A 22,484-nucleotide genomic window follows, 5' to 3' on the forward strand; every position below is an offset into this window, starting at 1 on the left:
TTATCTCCGAGATGCAAGCTCACAGCTGCGCGACTAACTGCACAGCCAACTTGCCCAGTAAATCCTATTTTTAAAGAGTTTAGAGCTTGTTGACCAGTCTTTCCTCCCCTGCGAACCATGTGACCTTGCCGTGGTGGGGAGGCTTGCGTGTCCCAATGAAGCAGATAGCCGAGCTGCAGGTGCAACCATATCAGATGGATATCTGTTGAGAGACCAGACTAAGGAATGGTTCATCGAAAGGGGGGTAGCAGCCTTTCGGAAATTGCAAGGGCGGCAGTCTAGATAATTGACTGATATGGTCTTGTAATAATACTCAACATGGCTTAGCTGTGTTGATACTGCTACATGGCTGAAAGCAACGGGAAACTACAGCCATAACTAACTCCCGAGGACATGCAGCTCTCTCTGTATGAATGATGTACTGATGATGGCTTCCTCCTGGGTAAAATATTCCGGAGGTAAATTAGTCCCCCATTCGGATCTCCGGGTGGGGACTACATGAGAGGGGGCAATCATCAGGAAGATAGATACTGACATTCTGCGAGTCGGAGTGTGGAATGTTAGAAGTTTGAATCGTTGTAGTAGATTAGAGAATCTGAAAAGGGAGATGGATAGACTAAAGTTCGATGTAGCTGATATAAGTGAAGTACGTTGGCAGGAAGAACAGGACTTTTGGTCAGGCAACTACCGAATTATCAACACAAAATCAAACAGGGGAAATGCAGGAGTTGGTTTAATAATGAATAAGAAAATAGGGCAACAGGTAAGCTACTACGACCAGCATAGTGAAAGAATTATTGTCGTCAAGATAGACACCAAACCAATGCCCACCACAATAGTGCAGGTCTATATGCCTACTAGTTCAGCGGATGATGGGGAAATCGAAAGAATATATGAAGAGATAGAAGATTTAATACAATATGTAAAAGGTGACGAGAATCTAATTATGATGGGAGACTGGAATGCAGTGGTAGGCCAAGGAAGAGAAGGTAATACAGTAGGAGAATTCGGATTGGGACAAAGGAACGAAAGAGGAAGTCAGCTGGTTAAATTCTGCACTGAACATAATTTAGTCCTTGCCAATACTTGGTTCAAACACCAAAAACAACGGCTGTATATGTGGACGAGACCTGGAGACACTGGAAGGTATCAAATAGACTTCATTATGATTAGGCAGAGATTCAGAAACCAGGTGTTGGATTGTAAAACTTTCCCAGGAGCACGTGGACTCTGACCACAACTTGTTGGTCATGAAATGCCATCTGAAGTTGAAGAAATTAAAGAAAGTAAAGAATGCAAGAAGATGGGATCTAGACAAGTTGAAATAAAAGAGTGTGAGGGATTGTTACAAGGAACGTGTTGCACAAGGACTAAATGAAAAGGCTGAAGGAAACACAATAGAGGAAGAGTGGATAGTCATGAAAAATGAAGTCAGTAGGGCTGCTGAAGAAATGTTAGAAAGGAAGAAAAGATCAACTAAGAATCAGTGGATAACTCAGGAGATACTAGACCTGATTGATGAATGATGAAAATACAAGAATGCTAGAAATGAAGAGGACAGAAAAGAATTCAGGCGATTAAAGAATCAAGTGGATAGATTCAAGATGGCGACTACTGTGTGCGAGTCTGTGATATCCGTAGTAGATAATGGTGTAAGATGCAGTGAAAAATGTGGCAAATGCAGAAGAGTAGTTAAAAATGGGATTCTGTGTCGTAAGTGTGATGAATGGTACCATTTTCGTTGTGCAAATATTGTAAATAGGACTGATATTGAAGAAAGTGAGTGGCTGTGTCCCGAGTGTAAACAAACAGAGTGAGGCAGAACAACAAGAAAGAGAGACTTACGAAACTATAATTAAGATTTTAGGAGTGCTACAAGAGGACTTATGCGCTCTGAAACATGAAAATGAAAGCTTAAAGGACAGAATAAAGAAACTGGAAGATAAAGAAGACATTGGAGAAGAAAGATCGCCGTGGACGGAAGTGACGCGTGGCCATTTTAGGCCTAAAGTTAAACATATGGGAGAAACTACGTACAACTTAAAACCGGGAAAAAACTCTTTGCAGTGCCAAAATAGATTTCAGTTATTGCAGCATGTTCCAGAAGACACACCAAGTTTTCCAATTAATTTTAAATCCAGTGGAGGTAAGCTACAGAAGAAGAAAACCAACCGAAAGTCAAGATCGCCAAAGATTCATCTCTACGCAGACAGTCAAGGGCGGGGTATGGCAGAAGGCATCAAGGATGAGCTGCAGAATCCAGAGACTGAGGTTTTAGGACTAATAAAACCAGGTGCCAAAACTGATGACGTCCTTTCAAGTTGTGATCCTGTGTTAGAGAAGGACAATTATGTGGCGATTGTGAGTGGTACAAATGACATTGCTGCAAATGAAGGTGAGGAATTAATTACGACTCTCAGAGGTAAGATTTCTAAACTACCTGACTCAAAAGTAATTGTAGTAAATGTGCCACCCAGGTTTGACCTTTTAGAGGACTCATGTGTGAACAAAGCTGTACATGATGTAAATATAAAAATCAAGAGATTAAGTAAGAGTTTTAGGAATGTCTATGTAGTAGATACTTTAGGTCTTGGCAGGCAAATGTTCACTAGACATGGGTTACATCTAAATGGTAATGGAAAAGCAACTCTCTGTAGACAAATTGCTACAATTATCAACAGAGATTTGCAAACTAATCTGTACTTAAGAAAACCCATACCACTAAACTGGCACATACAGGGAAACTTGCCAGAAAACCCAGACCCTTAAATCAAGATCTATGTACAAGGATCTGGGTTCCAGGGAAGTTCTCAACTCATGAGTCAAACATTACCCAATTGCAACAGTCAAGTTTTAGGGAGGAAGGAGGTCTGAGATTGCACTTGGTAAACTGTCAGAGTGTAGTAAATAAACAATTAAAATTTGGTAAATTGATGGAATCTTATGAGACGGATGTGGTGATAGGAGTGGAATCGTGGTTGAGAGAAGGGGTGGGTAATACAGAAGTATTTCCAGAAGGGTATACAGTCTATCGTAGAGACCGAGGAGATAAAAAGGGAGGAGGGGTATTTATTCTGGTGAAGGAAACTTATTGTTCGCATGAATGGTTTACTGATGAAAGGGATGAAATATTAGGGATAAAATTAGTTTGTGATAATATGAAGGAGGTGGGAATTATAGGAACATATAGGCCTGGAAGAGAGGAAAGAGACATGGAAATATATGAGAAAATAATAGATTATACTCATAAAAACAATAATGATACGGTAATAATTGGAGGAGATCTAAATTTGCCTGAAGTTGAATGGAATGGAGCTGCAAGTGAAGCCCATGAACAGAAACTGGCAAATAAGTTAATTTGGGAGGGAGGATTTACACAAGTAGTACAAGAACCAACTCGTCTCAATAACTTGCTATATGTATTCTTGGTTAAACCATGGGAAATTGTTGATAAAACTGAGGTAATTGAAGGAATAGGTGACCATAAGGCTGTAATAATGGATGTAGGACTTGTACCAAAAATGCTTAATAAGAGGGTCACAAAAGACAAGAAATTATACAGAAAAACTAAAGTTTATGAATTTGGGACTTACCTTAAATCACAATTCAGTTGTTGGATAAGTGAAGGGAATAATGTGGATACACTTTGGGCTAAATTTAAAGGAATCATTTGGGAAGGAGAGAAGAGATTTGTACCTGTTAAGAAGGGTAAAATGACCTCAGACCCTGTTTATTACACAAGGGAAATAAGAAAATTAAAAAGAAAATGTAGAATAGTAAACAGGAAAATCAAAGAAGGTAGGGAGAGTAGAGAAACTAGAAAACAGCTAATGAGGGAACTGAATAGAGTGAAAAAGGAAGCAAAAGAGAATTATATGAATGGCATTCTTCAAGAGGGTAATGACCACAAAGGGAAATGGAAAAAGCTGTATTCATATATTAGGAATCAAAAAGGAAAAGGAATCCAAATTCCTACAATGGTGGGAGAAGGGGGTGAACACTATTTAACAGATACTGAGAAAGCAAACCTCTTTAGTAGGGAATTCCGAGATTCAGTAGAAGATTGTCAGGACTTGGAAACCATAACAGAAGATAGAGAGGGAGAGACACAGAGGGAAACAAGAAGCTTCTCATTCACAAATGAAGATATTTTCAGAGAAATCCAACTGCTTCAGCAAGGAAAAGCAGCAGGAAGTGATCAAATTACTGGGGAGGTATTAAAGACAATGGGGTGGTATATAGTACCTTATTTAAAATTTATCTTTGACTATGTCATAAATAATAGTGTGATACCAAAGGAATGGAAGGAATCTATAATAATACCAATTTATAAAGGAAAGGGTGATAAAAGGAAATCAGAGAACTACAGACCAATCAGCCTGACCAGTATAGTTTGTAAAATACTGGAGAGTTTAACAGCAAAGTACATAAGAGGGATATGTGATGATAAAAATTGGTTCATGAGGAGCCAGTATGGATTTAGAAAGAAATTTTCTTGCGAGGCACAACTGATGGGATTTCAGCAGGACACATCAGATCAGTTAGATTCAGGAGGCCAGTTAGATTGCATAGCAATAGATCTTTCCAAAGCCTTTGATAGAGTGGAACATGGAATATTATTAAAGAAATTGGAGGGAATAGGATTGGATGTAAGGGTTATACGTTGGATAAGAACATTTCTAAATTCAAGGGTTCAGAAAGTCAAAGTAGGAAATAATATATCACAGGAAGAGAAAGTCTGGAAGGGAATTGCACAGGGTAGTATAATCGGTCCGTTACTTTTCTTAATATACGCAAATGATTTAGGGAACAATATAACATCGAAAATAAGATTGTATGCAGATGACATAATTGTTTATAGGGAAATAAATAACATTGAGGATTGTTCAGAATTACAAAGGGACCTTGACAGTATCCAAGAATGGGTTGAAGAAAATAATATGAAGATTAATGGAGGCAAATCAACTGTTACAACATTTACAAACAGGAGCTTTAAAACTGAATTTGAATATACTTTGGATGAGGTAGTTATCCCAAAAGATGGCAAGTGCAAATACTTAGGTGTGAGATTTGAAAGTAATTTGCACTGGAAGGGTCATGTTGATGACATTGTTGGGAAAGCATACAGATCGTTACATGTCATAATGAGACTACTTAAAGGATGCAACAAAGAATTAAAAGAAAAAAGTTACTTAAGTATGGTTCGTCCATTATTGGAATATGCAAACAGTGTTTGGGATCCTCACCAAGAATACCTAATAAAAGAACTAGATGGTGTGCAGAGGAAAGCAGCAAGGTTTGTAACAGGGGATTTCAGGAGAAAGAGTAGTGTATCAGAAATGTTAAAGGAACTTGGGTGGGAAACTTTAAGTAAGAGAAGGGAGAAAACTAGACTTATAGGATTATGTAGAGCCTATACAGGAGAAGAAGCATGGGGAGATATCCGTGAGAGGCTTCGGTTGGAAAATAATTATATTGGTAGAACTGACCACAAGTACAAAATTAGAAGGAATTTTAGTAGAAGCGACTGGGGTAAATTTTCTTTCATTGGGAAGGGCGTGAAGGAGTGGAACAGTTTACCAGGGGTAGTGTTTGATCCTTTTCCAAAATCTGGACAGATATTCAAGAAGAGAATAAACAGCAACAGAGATAATAAATTAAATGTTAGAGGGCATTTGACCAGTGCAGGATATTGTAAATAATAAATGTGTGTGATTAAATTAATTCCATCCCCTGGTCTAAGGAGTTTGGACAGCCCAAGTAGGGGACTGCCTGTAGGGGTGAAGTACAGTGGGGACTTCGAGGGCCCTGGGACCGCTACGGTAGCTGTGAAGGCCCTTCAGGAACTCTGAAAAGTGGTGGCAAAAGGGGCTCTGGTTAAGACGCAGCAGGTCGTTATGCTACTTAGGTTCCAAAATGGGTAAAATATAAATATGTAAATAAATTCAGTGTTAATTTTAATCTTATACCAGTTGTATAGTATTATTAGAAGTAATTTCACATACCGTACTGTATATGAGTTGACTATGTTTGTAAGATATTATAAGTAGAATTTTGTAAACAATATCAATTTATTAAGGATGATGTGTGTGTTTAATAGAAAAAATTATTAGCGTAAATTGTATAATATTGTATTCTAGGAAAATGTTCTTCGTCTCCTGTTAATTTAAAATTTAGTGCTTGACAATAATGTATTTTAGTGTACCATTTGCCACCGAGGTAGACACCTCATTTGCAAATAAAGAGATTTTGATTTGATTTTGATTTTTGATTTGAAAGTGCAAGATAGCTAAGGAGGAATGGCTGAAGGAGAAGTGCAAGGATGTGAAAGGTTGTATGGTCCTAGGAAAATTAGATGCTGCATAGAGGAAAATTAAGGAAACCTTCAGAGAAAGGAAATCTAGGTGTATGAATATTAAGAGCTCAGATGGAAAGCCACTTCTAGAAAAACAAGACAAAGCAGAAAGATGGCAGGAACATATCCAACAGTTGTATCAAAGTAAAGATGTAGATAATTTGGTTCTGGAACAAGAAGAGGCTGTTGATGCTGATGAAATGGGAGACCCAATTTTGAGGTCAGAGTTTGACAGAGCTGTGAGCGACCTGAATAGGAACAAGGCACCTGGAATTTATGACATTCCCTCTGAATTACTGACTGCCTTAGGAGAAACCAGCATGGCAAGGTTATTTCATTTAGTGTGTAAGATGTATGAGACAGGAGAAGTCCTATCTGATTTTTGGCAGAACGTTGTTATACCTTTTCCCAAGAAAGCCGGTGCTGACAGGTGTGAAAACTACTGCACCATTAGTTTAGTATCTCATGCCTGCAAAATTTTAACACGTGTTATTTACAGAAGAATGGGAAAACAAGTTGAAGCTGAGTTGGGAGAAGATCAATTTGGCTTCACAAGAAATGTAAGAACACGTGAAGCAAGAAGGACAAGCCCACATACATGGCAATCGTAGATCTAGAAAAGGCATTTGATAATGTTGATTGGACCAAGCTATTTAAGATTCTGAAGGTGGTTGGGATCAGATACCGAGAACGAAGAATTATCTACAATCTGTATAAAAAACAGTCTGCAGTGATAAGAATCGAGGGCTTTGAAAAAGAAGCAGCAATCCAGAATGGAGTGAGGCAAGGCTGCAGTTTGTCCCCTCTCCTTTTCAATGTTTACACAGAACAGGCAGTAAAGGAAATCAAAGAGGAATTCGGAAAGGGAATCGCAATCCAAGGAGAGGAAATCAAAACCTTGAGATTTGCAGATGATATTGTTATTTTATCTGAGACTGCAGAAGATCTCAAGAAGCTGCTGAATGGTATGGACGAAGTCTTGGATAAGGAGTACCAGATGAAAATAAATAAGTCCAAAACAAATGTAATGGAGTGCAGTCGAACGAAGGCAGGTGATGCAGGAAATATTAGATTAGGAAATGAAGTCTTAAAGGAAGTAGATGAATATTGTTACTTGGGTAGTAAAATAACTAACGATGGCAGAAGTAAGGAGGACATAAGATGTAGACTTGCACAAGCAAGGAAGAGCTTTCTTAAGAAAAGAAATCTGCTCACTTCAAACATTGATATAGGAATTAGAAAGATGTTTTTGAAGACTTTCGTGTGGAGCGTGGCATTGTATGGAAGTGAAACATTGACGATAACTAGCTCAGAAAGAAGGAGAATTGAAGCTTTTGAAATGTGGTGTTACAGAAGAATGCTGAAGGTGAGATGGATAGATCGAATCACGAATGAAGAGGTACTGAATCGAATTGGTGAGAGGAGATCGATTTGGTAAAATTTGACGAGAAGAAGAGATAGAATGATAGGACACATTTTAAGACACCCAGGACTTGTTCATTTGGTTTTTGAAGGAAGTGTAGGTGGTAGGAACGGTAGGAGTAGACCAAGGTATGAATATGACAAGCAGATTAGAGCAGATGTAGGATGCAATAGTTACGCCGAAGTGAAGAGTTTAGCACAGGATAGGGTGGCATGTAGAGCTGCATCAAACCAGTCTATGGACTGATGACTCAAAAAATACGCCCAGTCTTTATTCCATTCCTATTACCCATCACACTTCAAAACAAATAAATAATAAGAATATGTCGTCATGTTCAGTATGGAACAAACTGAAGCAAAATATATACTACCATCATTTTTGGGTTAGAGCAATTTGTAGCAATGGAATTCATGACTCAAGTATATTTTAAATGAAGGAATTGAAAGTACTGAATGTTAAAAGGATTTTGTGAAAATATGTACATTACAACTCAATGGAAGGAAAATCACTAACATGCTTAGTTTAAAGGAGGCATACAAATCAAGACTAAAAAATGTAGAGCTCTTAAATGTGATGCCCAGTTGATGACAGCAAATTAACATGAGGACTGAGTGCATCATGCATCATTCATTCCAGTTCTAAATCACTTACGCTCTTATGGTTACAGATTACCTTCACTGTATGAAACAACACAACATGATAGATACTACAAAAGTGCAAGAACTGACAGCCACAAAGAACTAAGAATTTGTTATTCATATAGCATTGGACAGTAATCAGAAGTATTTTACAGAATCTACTCACCTTAACAAAGCACTAATTATTCTCACTGACCAAGACTATTAACATCCTACTTCACAGAAAATGAATCAAGTCTCAGTTGATGATTACTGGCACCCATGAGAGAAACAAATTTAGGGAAACCAAATACAAAGTATCATACAATAGTTTATATAAAATGTAATTACAAAGTGCAAAAGCCTCAAACCACGTTACCTTTATACGAGAGACTGCTTCTTCAGCCTGGTTCATACGTGTCGTCTTGGTAGGTTGTCCCTCGCATACTAGTTGAGTTGATCCCAGGTAATTTGCTCGGAATAGCACACCTTCAATCAGCACTGCCGGTTCGTGGATCATTACTGCAACATACATCAGTACAGAGAAAGGACCTAACACAATCTGCCAACTGTAAGAACTTGAATTGTGGAACTTGAATGATCCCTATCTCCTGGACTAGTATAAAATAATGCAAAAATATTATCATCTACATTATCCAAATATGGAAAAGCTTCAAAGAAGACATCAGTTCAAATTAAAATTTGATTTCTAATTTTTAACAGGTTCTAATTGTGCCCTTTCTTCATTACAAAACAATCAAGAGTTAGGAAGAAAAGAAAACATGCATAAAAAATTTCAAAACATTCAGAATAAATGAGCTAGTAGATATCAGAACAAGCGAGTTGCATCATTCTACTCATATGTGTTATCCACAGTACCGGTATGTTGCTCTGTAAAACTGCTTTTGAACTGTCCTCCATAAGATTCTTTGGGTAGAAGGAACCCTTGAATATAAAGGTTAAATGAAAGAAATAACTTTAAAGGAGAAGTTATGTAAATGTCATTAATATCTCAAAGGAGTAGATCATACTTAAACCAAGTATAAATATGTTTAGTAAGTATGCATACAGACAAGAATTATATTTTTATTACAGATTACTATACCTTTTCTAATTGAGATTGCAAGCTTCTGTCAATGAACCTACTGCCTCTGCAATCCTCTATTATTAGCTAACATAAAAGCCTCTTGTGCTTCTATGCCTTTTACCTTGAAATAGTTGAAATCCAAATCTAACCGTCATCTCCTAGATTTTCCCCTCCCTCATGGCCCAGTCCATTATTTTAGATAATCTATTCCCTATTTGCCTAAAACTATTTCACCACCATAGCTGATCCATATGCATTTCATCATCTAACACATACATTCTTAACTTCATCTTTATATTTCTTTACAAATACCCCATTGCCATATTCTCACCTGCTCATGTCAGCAATACTTACTACTTTAATCTCTCTTGCCTCCCAAAATATCCATCACACTTTGAGTCTATCTAACTTTCAGTCTCCAACAATAAAACTGAATCTGAGTGTTAAGGATAATTTGATCTGTGAACTGGCTTCTTTCCTGGACATCACATTATCCATCATATGTTAACAGAAGCGCTATGGGAAGTTGTATATGTTGCTCATGAAGAAGTTGCAGGAATAACCGATCAAGGAAGCTTGGAAGGGGGTGGACATCATTGCCTACAAGGCTGGCTCGATAAAAGGGTACATATTAGATCCAATGATCTATTTTAAAGTTAGCTCTACCAAGCCTTACAATGACAATAAAGAGAAGAAAGCCATTTATGAGCCAACAACCCCTTATAATTAGGAAAAGTATAAACTTGAGGAAATTGAGGTTGTTGGGCTGATGATCGGAGCCCACGGAATGATAACATGCTATTTTGTGAACATCTGTCGTAGGGTAAGGGTTATTCTGCCCGAAGGCAGTTCCGAACCTCTGCAGAGGTGTTCCTGAGCCGGAGTTTACGTGCGGTAGGGTGACCAGTTCCTTTCCGCTCCTCCATTCCCTTACCCCCTACCAACAGCGCGTGGCAAACCATCCAACTTCTGACCACGCCCAATGTTGCTTAACTTCGGAGATCTCATGGGATCCGGTGTTTCAACATGGCTACGGCCGTTGGCACACATCTGTCATACCATTGGGATATCTAAATTAGTGATAATGAATATTGTCACTACCACCATTAAGGGATCTGTAGCCATCTTGCATAACCATTTCTACAGCTTATAAGTAGCCTATATGTCTTGTTTAATACTGTACTTATTTGTAGCACTTTGATACCTTGGTAGACATTCCTAGACATAGTATCTTTTAGAATTTTCAGATTTTGAGTCTCAACTATCAGTTATGTGTGTATTAAATTTGATTTTCTATTTTAAAATTATACTTTCCAAAATTGTATTCTCAAAGGTCATTCCAGTTTAAATTCTTTTTTTATATTGTATGTGTAATGTTAAGCTTTGTCAAATTGACAGCCTTAAAATAAAGGAAATAATATTCTTCAATTGGGATCACTTTTTATTCACAAAATTTTCATTAATATTTAGACTATTTTATCCTCCCTTTCACAAAGTGCATCTAAGCAAATTTTGAGGCTAAAGAGACTGAATCAGCACAAGTCACAAGAATATATTTACCTTGAAAAGACAGGACCCAGTTATTTAACTTATCTGTTCAATGAATTAACTATTACATTGGAGAAAATATTAGAAGATTCTACAATATGCCCTTTTGAAGGTATCTTTCCTTGTAATCGAACTTCTGCACTAGATACAGCCAAATGTGAGGTGAGAGCATAATGCCAACAATACAAACCAAATATTTTACAAAAATTCAATGACGACAACCCCTTGTAGTGAGCCTAAGAAGCCAAAAAATGTTCAAACATACACTAGTTGATTAGTGACATACATACATACTCATATTTTATCTAATAAGAAAAACAATTGTACTAATACACAGCAGTGTATGTGAACCTACCTACCTACCTACCTACCTACCCACCCACCCACCCTGAGGGCTGTTGCCCAGGTAGCAGATTCCCTATAAATTGTTTTCCTAGGCACCAATTTAACCTCTTGAATTACAACTTTATCTTCTTATTTTGATCTTTCCTACTTTTAAAAGTTCTACTCGAGCTTATTTGTCTACTAATGTCGTTCCACGCTGTTGTGCTGGCAGTGCATCTCGTGTAATTCATGAACCATAAAGTGGATGACAAATGCTATACAGACACAGAGGGCATTACCAAAGTAAGTCACGTGAAGAAAACATACAGAAGAAATTAAGTGATATCAGACCATTCATGGATAGCTTCTGAAAAATTAACCTAGTTTTCAACATAATACCTGCCTGAATTCTCACACACTGGATTGGAAAATAATATAAACAACTGGAATGCTTTATTTCTGCCAAAGTACAAATAATTTTTCTTAATATTACATGTTAGAACTATGTCATAGTATCTAGTGTAATATGTGATTAATAATACAAAAAACCTCTTTCATACGCATGGTTCAATTCTGTCCATAGTAATTTGATACTGCTTTCTATACTTCTGAGTTGTGTTTAGGGAAAAGTAGAGTTATAAGTTACTTCAAAATCACATGGGTTAAGTCTATATTGAAGAATATTTGAGATCCTCCCAATAATCTATTAATGCAGTTTTTTCTTCACGATTTTATAGGGAAAAGAACATCAAATTTGTTGTCCATATTTTACGAAAAGTTTCCATCCATCCATGATACTCCAAGGATCTGTGTTCATGCACTGAAATAACAATATAACTCTTTACTAACTGCCCATCCTTCAAACCAATTTTTAGACACAATGTAGATACATATGAGATGATGTTCTAGGAAGGTTTAATGTACATACAGTACTCATGCCAAAAAGAATTTGAAATAAATTTGGAGGGAAGAATGCTCAGAAACATTATTATTATAACATTGAAAAATGGTTTATTTATAAGCATGTTGTATGATGGTAATCAAGCTATTTACCCTACAGTATTTTGGAGCTGTCTTCCCTACCAGTACCTATCAATCAGTCATTTGGCACTTCTGATGGTTCATACTATTATTTGTACCATTTATTCAAACATTAAAAAAAGGAAGGAAATTATAAAGCTGAATAAGGGTAAAATTAAAGAAGAGCCACTTGTTTATGCACGGACATGGAAGGACATCTGGTTTTGTACATGCATGTAGGAGGGTAATCTCAAAAATAAGGTCTCCTATTTTTTTATAAATACAGAACTCTGTTCATGTGGCTGTTGGCCACAATATTGTGAAGAGAGTTTCCCACGCTTGCATATAAACATGCACATGTAGCGCTGAGGCACTCAGTCTTGGCTTGGCAGCCGCAGAGAATGGAGCTCCCGTTGGATCTTACAGCCAAGTGCGAAGTGCGTGCAGTTATTTGGTTTTTGAACGCAAAGGGTACTGAACCAATTGAAATCCATTGCCAATTGATGGAAGTGTATGGTGAGTCGTGCATGGATGTCAAATATGTTTGTAAGTGGTGTAGAGAGTTTGCAGCCGGTCGGACTGAAATCCACGGTGTACAAAGGAGCGGGAGACCATCAATTTCCGTCGAGATAGTCGTGAAGGTTGAACAAATCATGCATGAAGATCAGCGGATCACCTTAGATGATCCCTGCACTTTCGTTCTTGAAGTTTCCCGAAGTGCCGCTCACAGAATTTTAATGGAAAATGTGAAATACCGGAAGGTGTGCGCAAGATGGGTGCCAAGCATGCTGACTGAAGACCACATGCAGCAACGAGTTGATTCTTCCCGTGCATTTCTTCAACGCTTTGCAGCCGAACAGGACAATTTTTTGGACTCAATTTTCACGGGTGACGAAACCTGGGCATTCCACTTTACATCTGAGACCAAGCAACAACCACGCCAGTGGCGGCATCCCCCTTCACCAAAGCCGCGCAAATTCAAGCAAACAAAGTCTGCCGGTAAAGTCATGACAACTGTGTTTAGGGATCAAAAAGGGGTATTGTTGGTTGAGTTTATGCCCGCTGGGACCACAATTAACGCTGACAGGTACTGTGAGACCCTGAAAAATCTCAGATGGGCAATTCAGAACCAGAGAAGAGGAATGTTGAGCAAGGGCATAAACATTCTCCATAGCAACGCTCGCCCGCACGTCGCCCGGCAAACCGTTGTTCTCCTGCAACAATTTCAGTGGTACATCATCACCTACCCACCCTACAGTCCCGACTTGGCGCCCACTGACTATCATTTCTTCCCTAAGTTGAAAGAACATTTGGCTGGAAAGCGATTAAGCACCGACGACGAGGTGAAAGATGAGGTTCACAACTTCCTGAACAGCATGGTGGTGAGCTGGTATGACATGGGCATACAAAAACTGTCACAGCATTTACAAAAATGCATTGATCGAAATGGTGATTATGTAGAAAAATAGCTAAATGTTCAAGCTGTAAAATGGTGTAAACCATTGTAGAAATAAACAGGTTTATGTATTTATAAAAAATAGGAGACCTATTTTTTGGGATTCCCTTCATATGTATATAAAATATGATGTGCAATTTTTCCAGTAATGGAAATTGTAAGAAAACGGTGAGCAAACGGTGAGCAAGTATTTTAAAGCATACAGTCTGAAGGTCCCTGTCTTATATAACAAAAATACAATATTAAGAGGCTCCTTATCCCTCTTGATTTAATTTAAAAGAAATATATTCAGGTAAGAAAGCTAACAAAAGCATAATATGGCAGTGGTGGACTAGCCCCTTAAAATTCATCAAGATATGCAACACATCTAACACTGCTAGTCCTTAAGGTCAATACTGCTCTGCTTGCTACCAACACGTCATATTTAGCTGGTCATCTGTTGTGCGAGTACTAACAACAAATTTTATCTGCAGCATGTTTTCCAAGAGGAATGGAAGAAAAGATCCATTAGCCCAGTATTAAAAATGGTGATAAAACAGATGTAAAACAATATAGACCAGTTAAAATTTCTTCTCATATTTCCAAAATGTTTGACTCAGTAATTCTTGACAAGATCACACCTCTCTTTAGAAATATCATCATTGATGAGCAGCATGGATTCATTTCAGGACAGTCAACTTGTAACAATCTTCTTTTATTCTATCAGTAAGTTCCTCTTATTGTTAGATGCAGCAGAGAACCATTTTCAGATGGACTGCATGTTTACACACATCTCAAAAGCTTTTGACCATGATATCTTGCTGCAGAAATTAACATACATACATACATACATACATTATCATTATAGACTGTTATGCCTTTCAGCGTTCAGTCTGCAAGCCTCTGAGAATTTACTAAACGTCGCCACAATCCTCGATTTGCAACTAGTGTTGTGGCCTCATTTAGTTCTATATCTCTTATCTTTAAATCGTTATAAACCGAGTCTAACCATCGTCGTCTTGGTCTACCTCTACTTCTCTTACCCTCCATAACAGAGTCCATTATTCTCCTAGGTAACCTACCCTCCTCCATTCGCCTCACATGACCCCACCACCGAAGCCGGTTTATGCGTACAGCTTCATCTATCGAGTTCATTCCTAAATTAGCCTTTATCTCCTCATTCCGAGTTCCCTCCTTCCATTGTTCCCACCTGTTTGTACCAGCAATCATTCTTGCTACTTTCATGTCTGTTACTTCTAACTTATGAATAAGATATCCTGAGTCCACCCAGCTTTCGCTCCCATAAAGCAAAGTTGGTCTGAAAACAGACCGATGTAAAGATAGTTTCGTCTGGGAGCTGACTTCCTTCTTACAGAATACTGCTGATCGCAACTGCGAGCTCACTGCATTAGCTTTACTACACCTTGATTCAATCTCACTTACTATATTACCATCCTGGGAAAACACACAACCTAAATACTTGAAATTATCGACCTGTTCTAGCTTTGTATCACCAATCTGACATTCAATTCTGTTGAATTTCTTACCTACTGACATCAATTTAGTCTTCGAGAGGCTAATTTTCATACCATACTCATTGCACCCATTTTCAAGTTCTAAGATGTTAGACTGCAGGCTTTCGGCACAGTCTGCCATTAAGACCAAGTCGTCAGCATAGGCCAGGCTGCTTACTACATTTCCACCTAACTGAATCCCTCCCTGCCATTTTATACCTTTCAGCATATGATCCATGTAAACTACGAACAGCAAAGGTGAAAGATTACAGCCTTGTCTAACTCCTGTGAGTACCCTGAACCACGAACTCATTCTACCATCAATTCTCACTGAAGCCCAATTGTCAACATAAATGCCTTTGATTGATTTTAATAATCTACCTTTAATTCCATAGTCCCCCAGTATAGCGAACATCTTTTCCCTCGGTACCCTGTCATATGCTTTCTCTAGATCTACGAAACATAAACACAACTGCCTATTCCTCTCGTAGCATTTTTCAATTACCTGGCGCATACTGAAAATCTGATCCTGACAGCCTCTCTGTGGTCTGAAACCACACTGGTTTTCATCCAACTTCCTCTCAACGACTGATCGCACCCTCCCTTCCAAGATGCCTGTGAATACTTTGCCTGGTATACTAATCAATGAAATACCTCGATAGTTGTTGCAATTCTTCCTGTTCCCTTGCTTATAGATAGGTGCAATTACTGCTTTTGTCCAATCTGAAGGTACCTTACCAACACTCCATGCTAATTTGACTACTCTATGAAGCCATTTCATCCCTGCCTTCCCACTATACTTCACCATTTCAGGTCTAATTTCATCTATTCCTGCTGCCTTATGACAATGGAGTTTATTTACTATCCTTTCCACTTCCTCAAGCATAATTTCACCAACATCATTTTCCTCCTCCCCATGACCTTGACTGTTTGCAACACTACCATGATGATTTCCTTTTACATTGAGAAGATGTTCAAAATATTCCCTCCACCTCTCCAGTGATTCCCTGGGATCTGTTATGAGTTCACCTGAATTACTCAAAACACTGTTCATTTCCTTTTTCCCTCCCTTCCTAAGATTCTTTATTACTGTCCAGAATGGTTTCCCTGCTGCTTGACCTAGCCTTTCCAGGTTATTACCAAAATCTTCCCATGACTTCTTTTTGGATTCAACAACTATTTGTTTCGCTCTGTTTCTTTCATCTACGTACAAATCCCTGTCTGCCTCGGCCCTTGTTTGGAGCCATTTCTGATAAGCCTTCTTTTTACGTTTACAGGCTGCTCTCACTTCTTCATTCCACCAAGATGTTCGCCTTTTCCCATCTTTACACACAGTTGTTCCTAGGCATTCCCTTGCTGTTTCTACTACAGCATCCCTGTATGCCACCCATTCACTTTCTATATCCTGAACCTGCTTACTGTCTACTGTTCGAAACTTCTCACTAATCATATCCATGTACTTCTGTCTAATTTCCTCATCCTGGAGATTTTCTACCCTTATTCGTTTGCAGACAGATTTCACTTTCTCTACCCTAGGCCTAGAGATACTTAGTTCACTACAGATCAGATAATGGTCTGTATCATCGAAAAATCCCCGAAAAACTCGTACATTCCTAAAAGATTTCCTGAATTCAAAGTCTGTTAAGATATAGTCTATTATGGATCTGGTACCCCTAGCCTCCCATGTGTAGCGGTGAATAGCCTTATGCTTGAAGAATGTATTTGTAACAGCTAAACCCATACTAGCACAGAAGTCCAGCAAACGCTTCCCATTCCCATTAGCTTCCATATCTTCCCCACATTTACCAATCACCCTTTCGTATCCTTCAGTTCTATTCCCAACTCTCGCATTGAAATCGCCCATTAGCACTATTCTATCCTTGCTGTTGACCCTGACCACGATGTCACTCAATGCTTCATAAAACTTGTCAACTTCATCCTCATCTGCACCCTCACATGGTGAATACACGGACACAATTCTTGTCCTAATTCCTCCCACTGACAAATCTACCCACATCATTCGCTCACTTACGTGCCTAACAGAAACTATGTTGCGTGCAATGGTATTCCTGATAAAGAGCCCTACCCCAGACTCTGCCCTTCCCTTTCTAACACCCGTCAAGTACACTTTATAATCTCCTATCTCTTCCTCCTTATCTCCCCTTACCCGAATATCACTTACTCCTAGCACATCCAGATGCATCCTCTTTGCTGACTCAGCAAGTTCTACCTTCTTTCTTCCATAAGCCCCATTAATATTGATAGCTCCCCATCGACTTCCATTTCGTTCGCCAAGTTGTTTCCAAGGAGTCCCTCGCCTGTCAAATGGGAGTGGGACTCCATTACTCCCATAGGTCCGAGGCTTGCTTAAAGTGTTCTGAGCTCGGTAAATTCATGAAGCAGGATGCTGCCCTACTTGCACATAGTCCAAGTGAGGATCTCTCCTCTAACGGGTTATGGACCACCGGTGAATTGTGTAGTCCTGGCCGCCTGAGCACAAGGAGGGCCACGACTCAGAATATGTCCGAGATGCCCACTCCCATTCCATAGCAACTGGTATCCCGACTCTCAGGACCACTTACTAGGCCACTCAGCCGTTGCCCATGGTTCACGAACTAGGACGTGACTACAGTAACCCACAAACATGAACCATAGAAATTAACAGGTTATAAAATTAATGGGCCTCTCCTCTTCTGGATTGAATAATATCTTAAAAATCACACACATATTATTGCAATAAGGTACCGACTCTCCCATCGTGCACACTATAGTGGTTGTGTGTATGTAGCTGTGGTGGTGTGCGAGACATGGGGATTGAAAATGACTGACGTGTGTGTTCGTATATTTCACTTTGCAGTCACAAATACCCACCGTAAACCACTGGTGGCTGTACGTGGCAGCAGCCTCGAGTCTGCCATCGCACACTATAGTGGTTGTGTCTCGGTAGCTGTGGTGGTATGTTGGCTGTGGGGGTTTGAAAGTGGCTGACTATATAAAAAATACACGAGTGTGCCCATATATTTCATCTTGGAGCCACAATTACCAATCACAGACCACTGGTGTTTATGTGTGGTAGTAGCCTTGAGTCTTCCATTGTGCACTATGGTGATTGCGTGTCAGTAGATGTGGGGGTTGAAAGTGGACAACTATATATAACAAGACACATGGATCCATATATTTCAACTTGCAGCCATAACTACCCATCGTAGAACACTGGGTTTTGTGTGTGGTATTAGCCACAAGTCTCCCATTGTGCACTATACTTATTGTGTGTCGGTAGCTATAGTGGTGTGGCAGAAGAGGGGGTTGAATGTGGCTGACTATATATAAAAATAGAGGCATGTGCCTGTATATTTCAACTTGGAGCCACAAAGACACACCACAGACCATTTGTGTTTGTGTATGGTAGTAGCTTAGAGTTTCCCGTTATGCACTAAGGTGGTTGTGTAGCAGCAAGGCATCGACTCTACAAGGTGTTGGAATTGGTCTAGAGGGATCTGGACTCACGCATCTTCCACTGCTACCCACAATTGGTCTTGCATAGTTGGTGCGGGGTTCATGGAGTGTACACCTGCATCGATAACATCCCATTAATACTCGAGTGGATTAAGATCGAGGGATCTGGAGGGCCAATCCACAGTTGTAACTTCACTGGAGTGCTCCTCCAACCACCTGCATACCACCACCACAGAGCAGTGACATGGCACATTGTCCCACTGAAACATGACATTTCTAGGGCCAGAAACGGATGCAGATGGTCTGAAAGAATGTCCACATAACATGCACCTGTCAGCGCTCCTTGCAGCCGGACAATAGGGCCTCATTGCAATCACGAGAACGCTTCCCAGACCAGAACTGAGCCACCTCCCGGCTGGACACAACCTTGTTAACACACAGGATTCATAGCTTCATGGTTCATGGGGCATACGCCACTCCCTCATGCGTCCCTCAGCTCAATATAACCGGAACCAGGATTCATCAGACCATACTGTATGCCGCCACTGTTCCATGGCCCACTGCCGATGTTCACGGGCCCATGCACATCTTTGAGCTCTGTGTCGAGGTGTCGGCAAAGGGACACAAGTTAGTCGTCGGCTGGTGAAGCCTATGTGGTGTAGTTGCCTCCTTACAGTCCTGATAGAAATGGGGTCCTGATTCCCAACATTCAAGTGGGTGGTGATCTGACTCACAGTAGCCAAACCTTTTCAATACATGTATTAAAATCTCGTATAAGTTTTGTTTTTTATGTCAACTGTTCTGCATCTCCAAACTTCAAGAATCTGCCATATGAGATTTTATTAACTTTACTATATATTTCTATTGTCAAATATATTCCACTGTATTATACAATTTCATGCCTAGCAACGTTTACAAACTTGATCCTAGAGCTATTTAATTTTTCATCAAGTTTCATAAACAGTAAAAAACACAGTGCCATTAGCACATATGTTTTACTGCTCTCCAAGAACTTACGTCTGGCTTCATCTATATGATTGATCCACGACCTCTTCAAGATTTTAAGAACTTTCAACATGCAGTGCTACTGCCATAAGTGTTATAATACTTCATGAACTACAACTAGTGGAAAATTTATACATCACCTATTATTTTCCTGTGCATTGTTTTTTTTATAAGTGATCGGCTGACGATGACCCAGAACAATGGTCGAAACCGGTACCACTTATAATCAACTAGTAATGAAACATTACATTTCTAATTCTACACGTATTGAAAAGGTTGAACCATTACATATCTTCTTTCAATTTAATTGTGAACTCAGTTCAATATGGAACATAATGAAATTCTTATCTTTAAATCTCAGTAGCCTGTCGAGCGCCCAGTACAATTCTGCGGAGGCGACGTAATGTCCGTTCGTTAAACACCTGTGGTCTTCCTGTGCAGCGGTTTATGTGGTTGGTAACATTCTCTCTGTTATATTGAAGATCCACCCTCGACACTGTTGACCTTGGAAACCCGAATTCGTGTGCAATCTCTGCAATGCTATGACTCATACATCATGTACCGATGATCATCCCACGTTCAAAGTCGGTTAACTCACGACGTGTTGCCATCTTCATGACACGGGTGTTTACGACAGACTGCTCAGCTAGCTGCAATGCTCAGGGATCATACACGGCACATTTTCTAATGGGATACCCCTTCCCGTGACTTTTGGTCACTCAGTGTATTTATGTATTAGTCATTTTCGTATATGCAAAGCTCTCATCCTTCTTTTAGATCCATGGCTTATGATAGAGCACTGACAAGGATAAATCTTTCCCATCTTAGTTTTCTTCAAAATCATTACCTGATATGAGGATAAGAGCTTCATCTGCAGCATACCGTTTCTCATGCATTATGAAATATGGTACCACAATGCACTGAAGCTACTTATAGAAGCGCTAATACGTTCTGTTAGATATCATGAAGGTCGAATGTCTCCAGCGGTCTACCATAATGAAACAAAGAAAAGCCAAACAACACGTGACTGCTACAGCAGTCCACTAGTTACCCGGCATGGCCCTCCCCTAACTGCTACATCATACCACCTGAGTGAAAAGGTTAATTAAAGTTTACACAAATTACCAAATGAGCATTGTTTAACACAATGTCTTACGCAGTCAAAACAGCAAGAAGTTAGACACCTAACATTGGTACCAATGAGAATGAAAGTCATAAATTCACCAATATAACATACTTGCAACCTTTGAGAACAATCAGATTCTACATCATTAGAGGAGGGGAAAAGAATTTGCAAGTATAACACCTATTCAGTCTCTCTTAGTAATATTTTGTTCCCTTCCAATCCCAAGAGTTGTGCAACAGGTTTTAAAGGCCAAGGAAAACAGTTTTCTCTTCTTTCATGGCCCTTTACCTTTCTTTACCTCACACCTTAATTCTTTTATGGACTGGACCTCTTCCTTTTTCTCTCCAGACCAGTGGTTAGAGGTAATTCCATTATTTGCCTCTCCAAGTAATCATCACCACCAGTACTACTTTCATATATGAAAATGACTAATACATTTGCAAATATACACTGAGTGGCCAAAAGTGATGGGAAGGGGTGTCCCATTAGGAAATGTGCCGTGTATGATCCCTGAGCATTGCAGCTAGCTGAGCAGTCTGTCGTAAACACCCGTGTCATGAAGATGGCAACACGTCGCGAGTTAACCGACTTTGAACGTGGGATGATCATCGGTACATGATGTATGAGTCATAGCATTGCAGAGACTGCACACGAATTCGGGTTTCCAAGGTCAACAGTGTCGAGGGTGGATCTTCAATATAACAGAGAGAATGTTACCACCCACATAAACCGCTGCACAGGAAGACCACAGGTGTTTAACGAACGGACATTACGTCGCCTCCGCAGAATTGTACTGGGTGCTCGACAGGCTACTGAGATAGCTGCGCAATCTGTCGTAGACACCTGTGTCATGAAGATGGCAACATGTCGCAAGTTAACCGACTTTGAACGTTGGATGATCATCAGTGCACGGTGTATGGGTCATAGCATTGCTGAGATTGCACGTGAATTCTTCAAAATGTTCTTTGTCTCTATTTTTCCAACATGCGAACTAAGAGTTATTCCTTGAAGGCTTGTCTTTAATTTAGCTAACAGGGATAAGTCAGAATGTACATATATTTACAGTGCTTGGTGTGCCTCCACCACCACTGGAAAATCAGGTGCCAGTTCTCACAATGATGATGTTATTACAGCAACCTCCACACTTTGAACACACTGATATACCCTTGTTTCTAGATTGCTCATCATCATCATCATCATCATCATCATCATCATCATCATCATCATCATCATCATCATCATCAATTTAAACGTTAGACCTAGCAGCTTGTTACAATCCTATAAAGCATTCTCTTGCCAATCTTTCATTGGACAACTGATGGATCTTGTTCCTTTACGGTAGTACTTGAGAATTTCTCCAAGAAATCTTCCTGTGTCCATTCTTCAAGCATGATTTTCTTTCCACCTTTCTTGATAACTACATGTATACGAAGGTCGATGAAATATAAACAGGATTTTTGTTCCCGAACATCAACAGTTGGTAGGACTGGCTCTGCACTTCTGCTATGCTTAGGTGGAACTGTTAGGAGTGGGGAGAGTGCTGTTAGATATTTCCCGCCGTTTCATCAGTAACG

General features: G+C 39.4%; 1 protein-coding gene across 4 annotated transcripts in view; it reads right to left on the reverse strand.

The window, feature by feature from the left end:
- LOC136885079 (uncharacterized) overlaps positions 1-22,484 on the reverse strand; it is a 1,401,330-nt gene that overhangs the window by 128,995 nt on the left and 1,249,851 nt on the right. For 3 of the 4 annotated variants that reach the window (XM_067157504.2, XM_067157532.2, XM_067157541.2), the window contains one exon: positions 8,775-8,917. In XM_067157504.2, the coding sequence (XP_067013605.2) occupies positions 8,775-8,917 (143 nt within the window). The remainder of the gene's footprint in view (positions 1-8,774; positions 8,918-22,484) is intronic. The other variant, XM_067157511.2, reaches the window with a different exon arrangement.

Source organism: Anabrus simplex, chromosome 1, assembly GCF_040414725.1.
Source record: "Anabrus simplex isolate iqAnaSimp1 chromosome 1, ASM4041472v1, whole genome shotgun sequence".
NCBI classification, from domain to species: domain Eukaryota; kingdom Metazoa; phylum Arthropoda; class Insecta; order Orthoptera; family Tettigoniidae; genus Anabrus; species Anabrus simplex.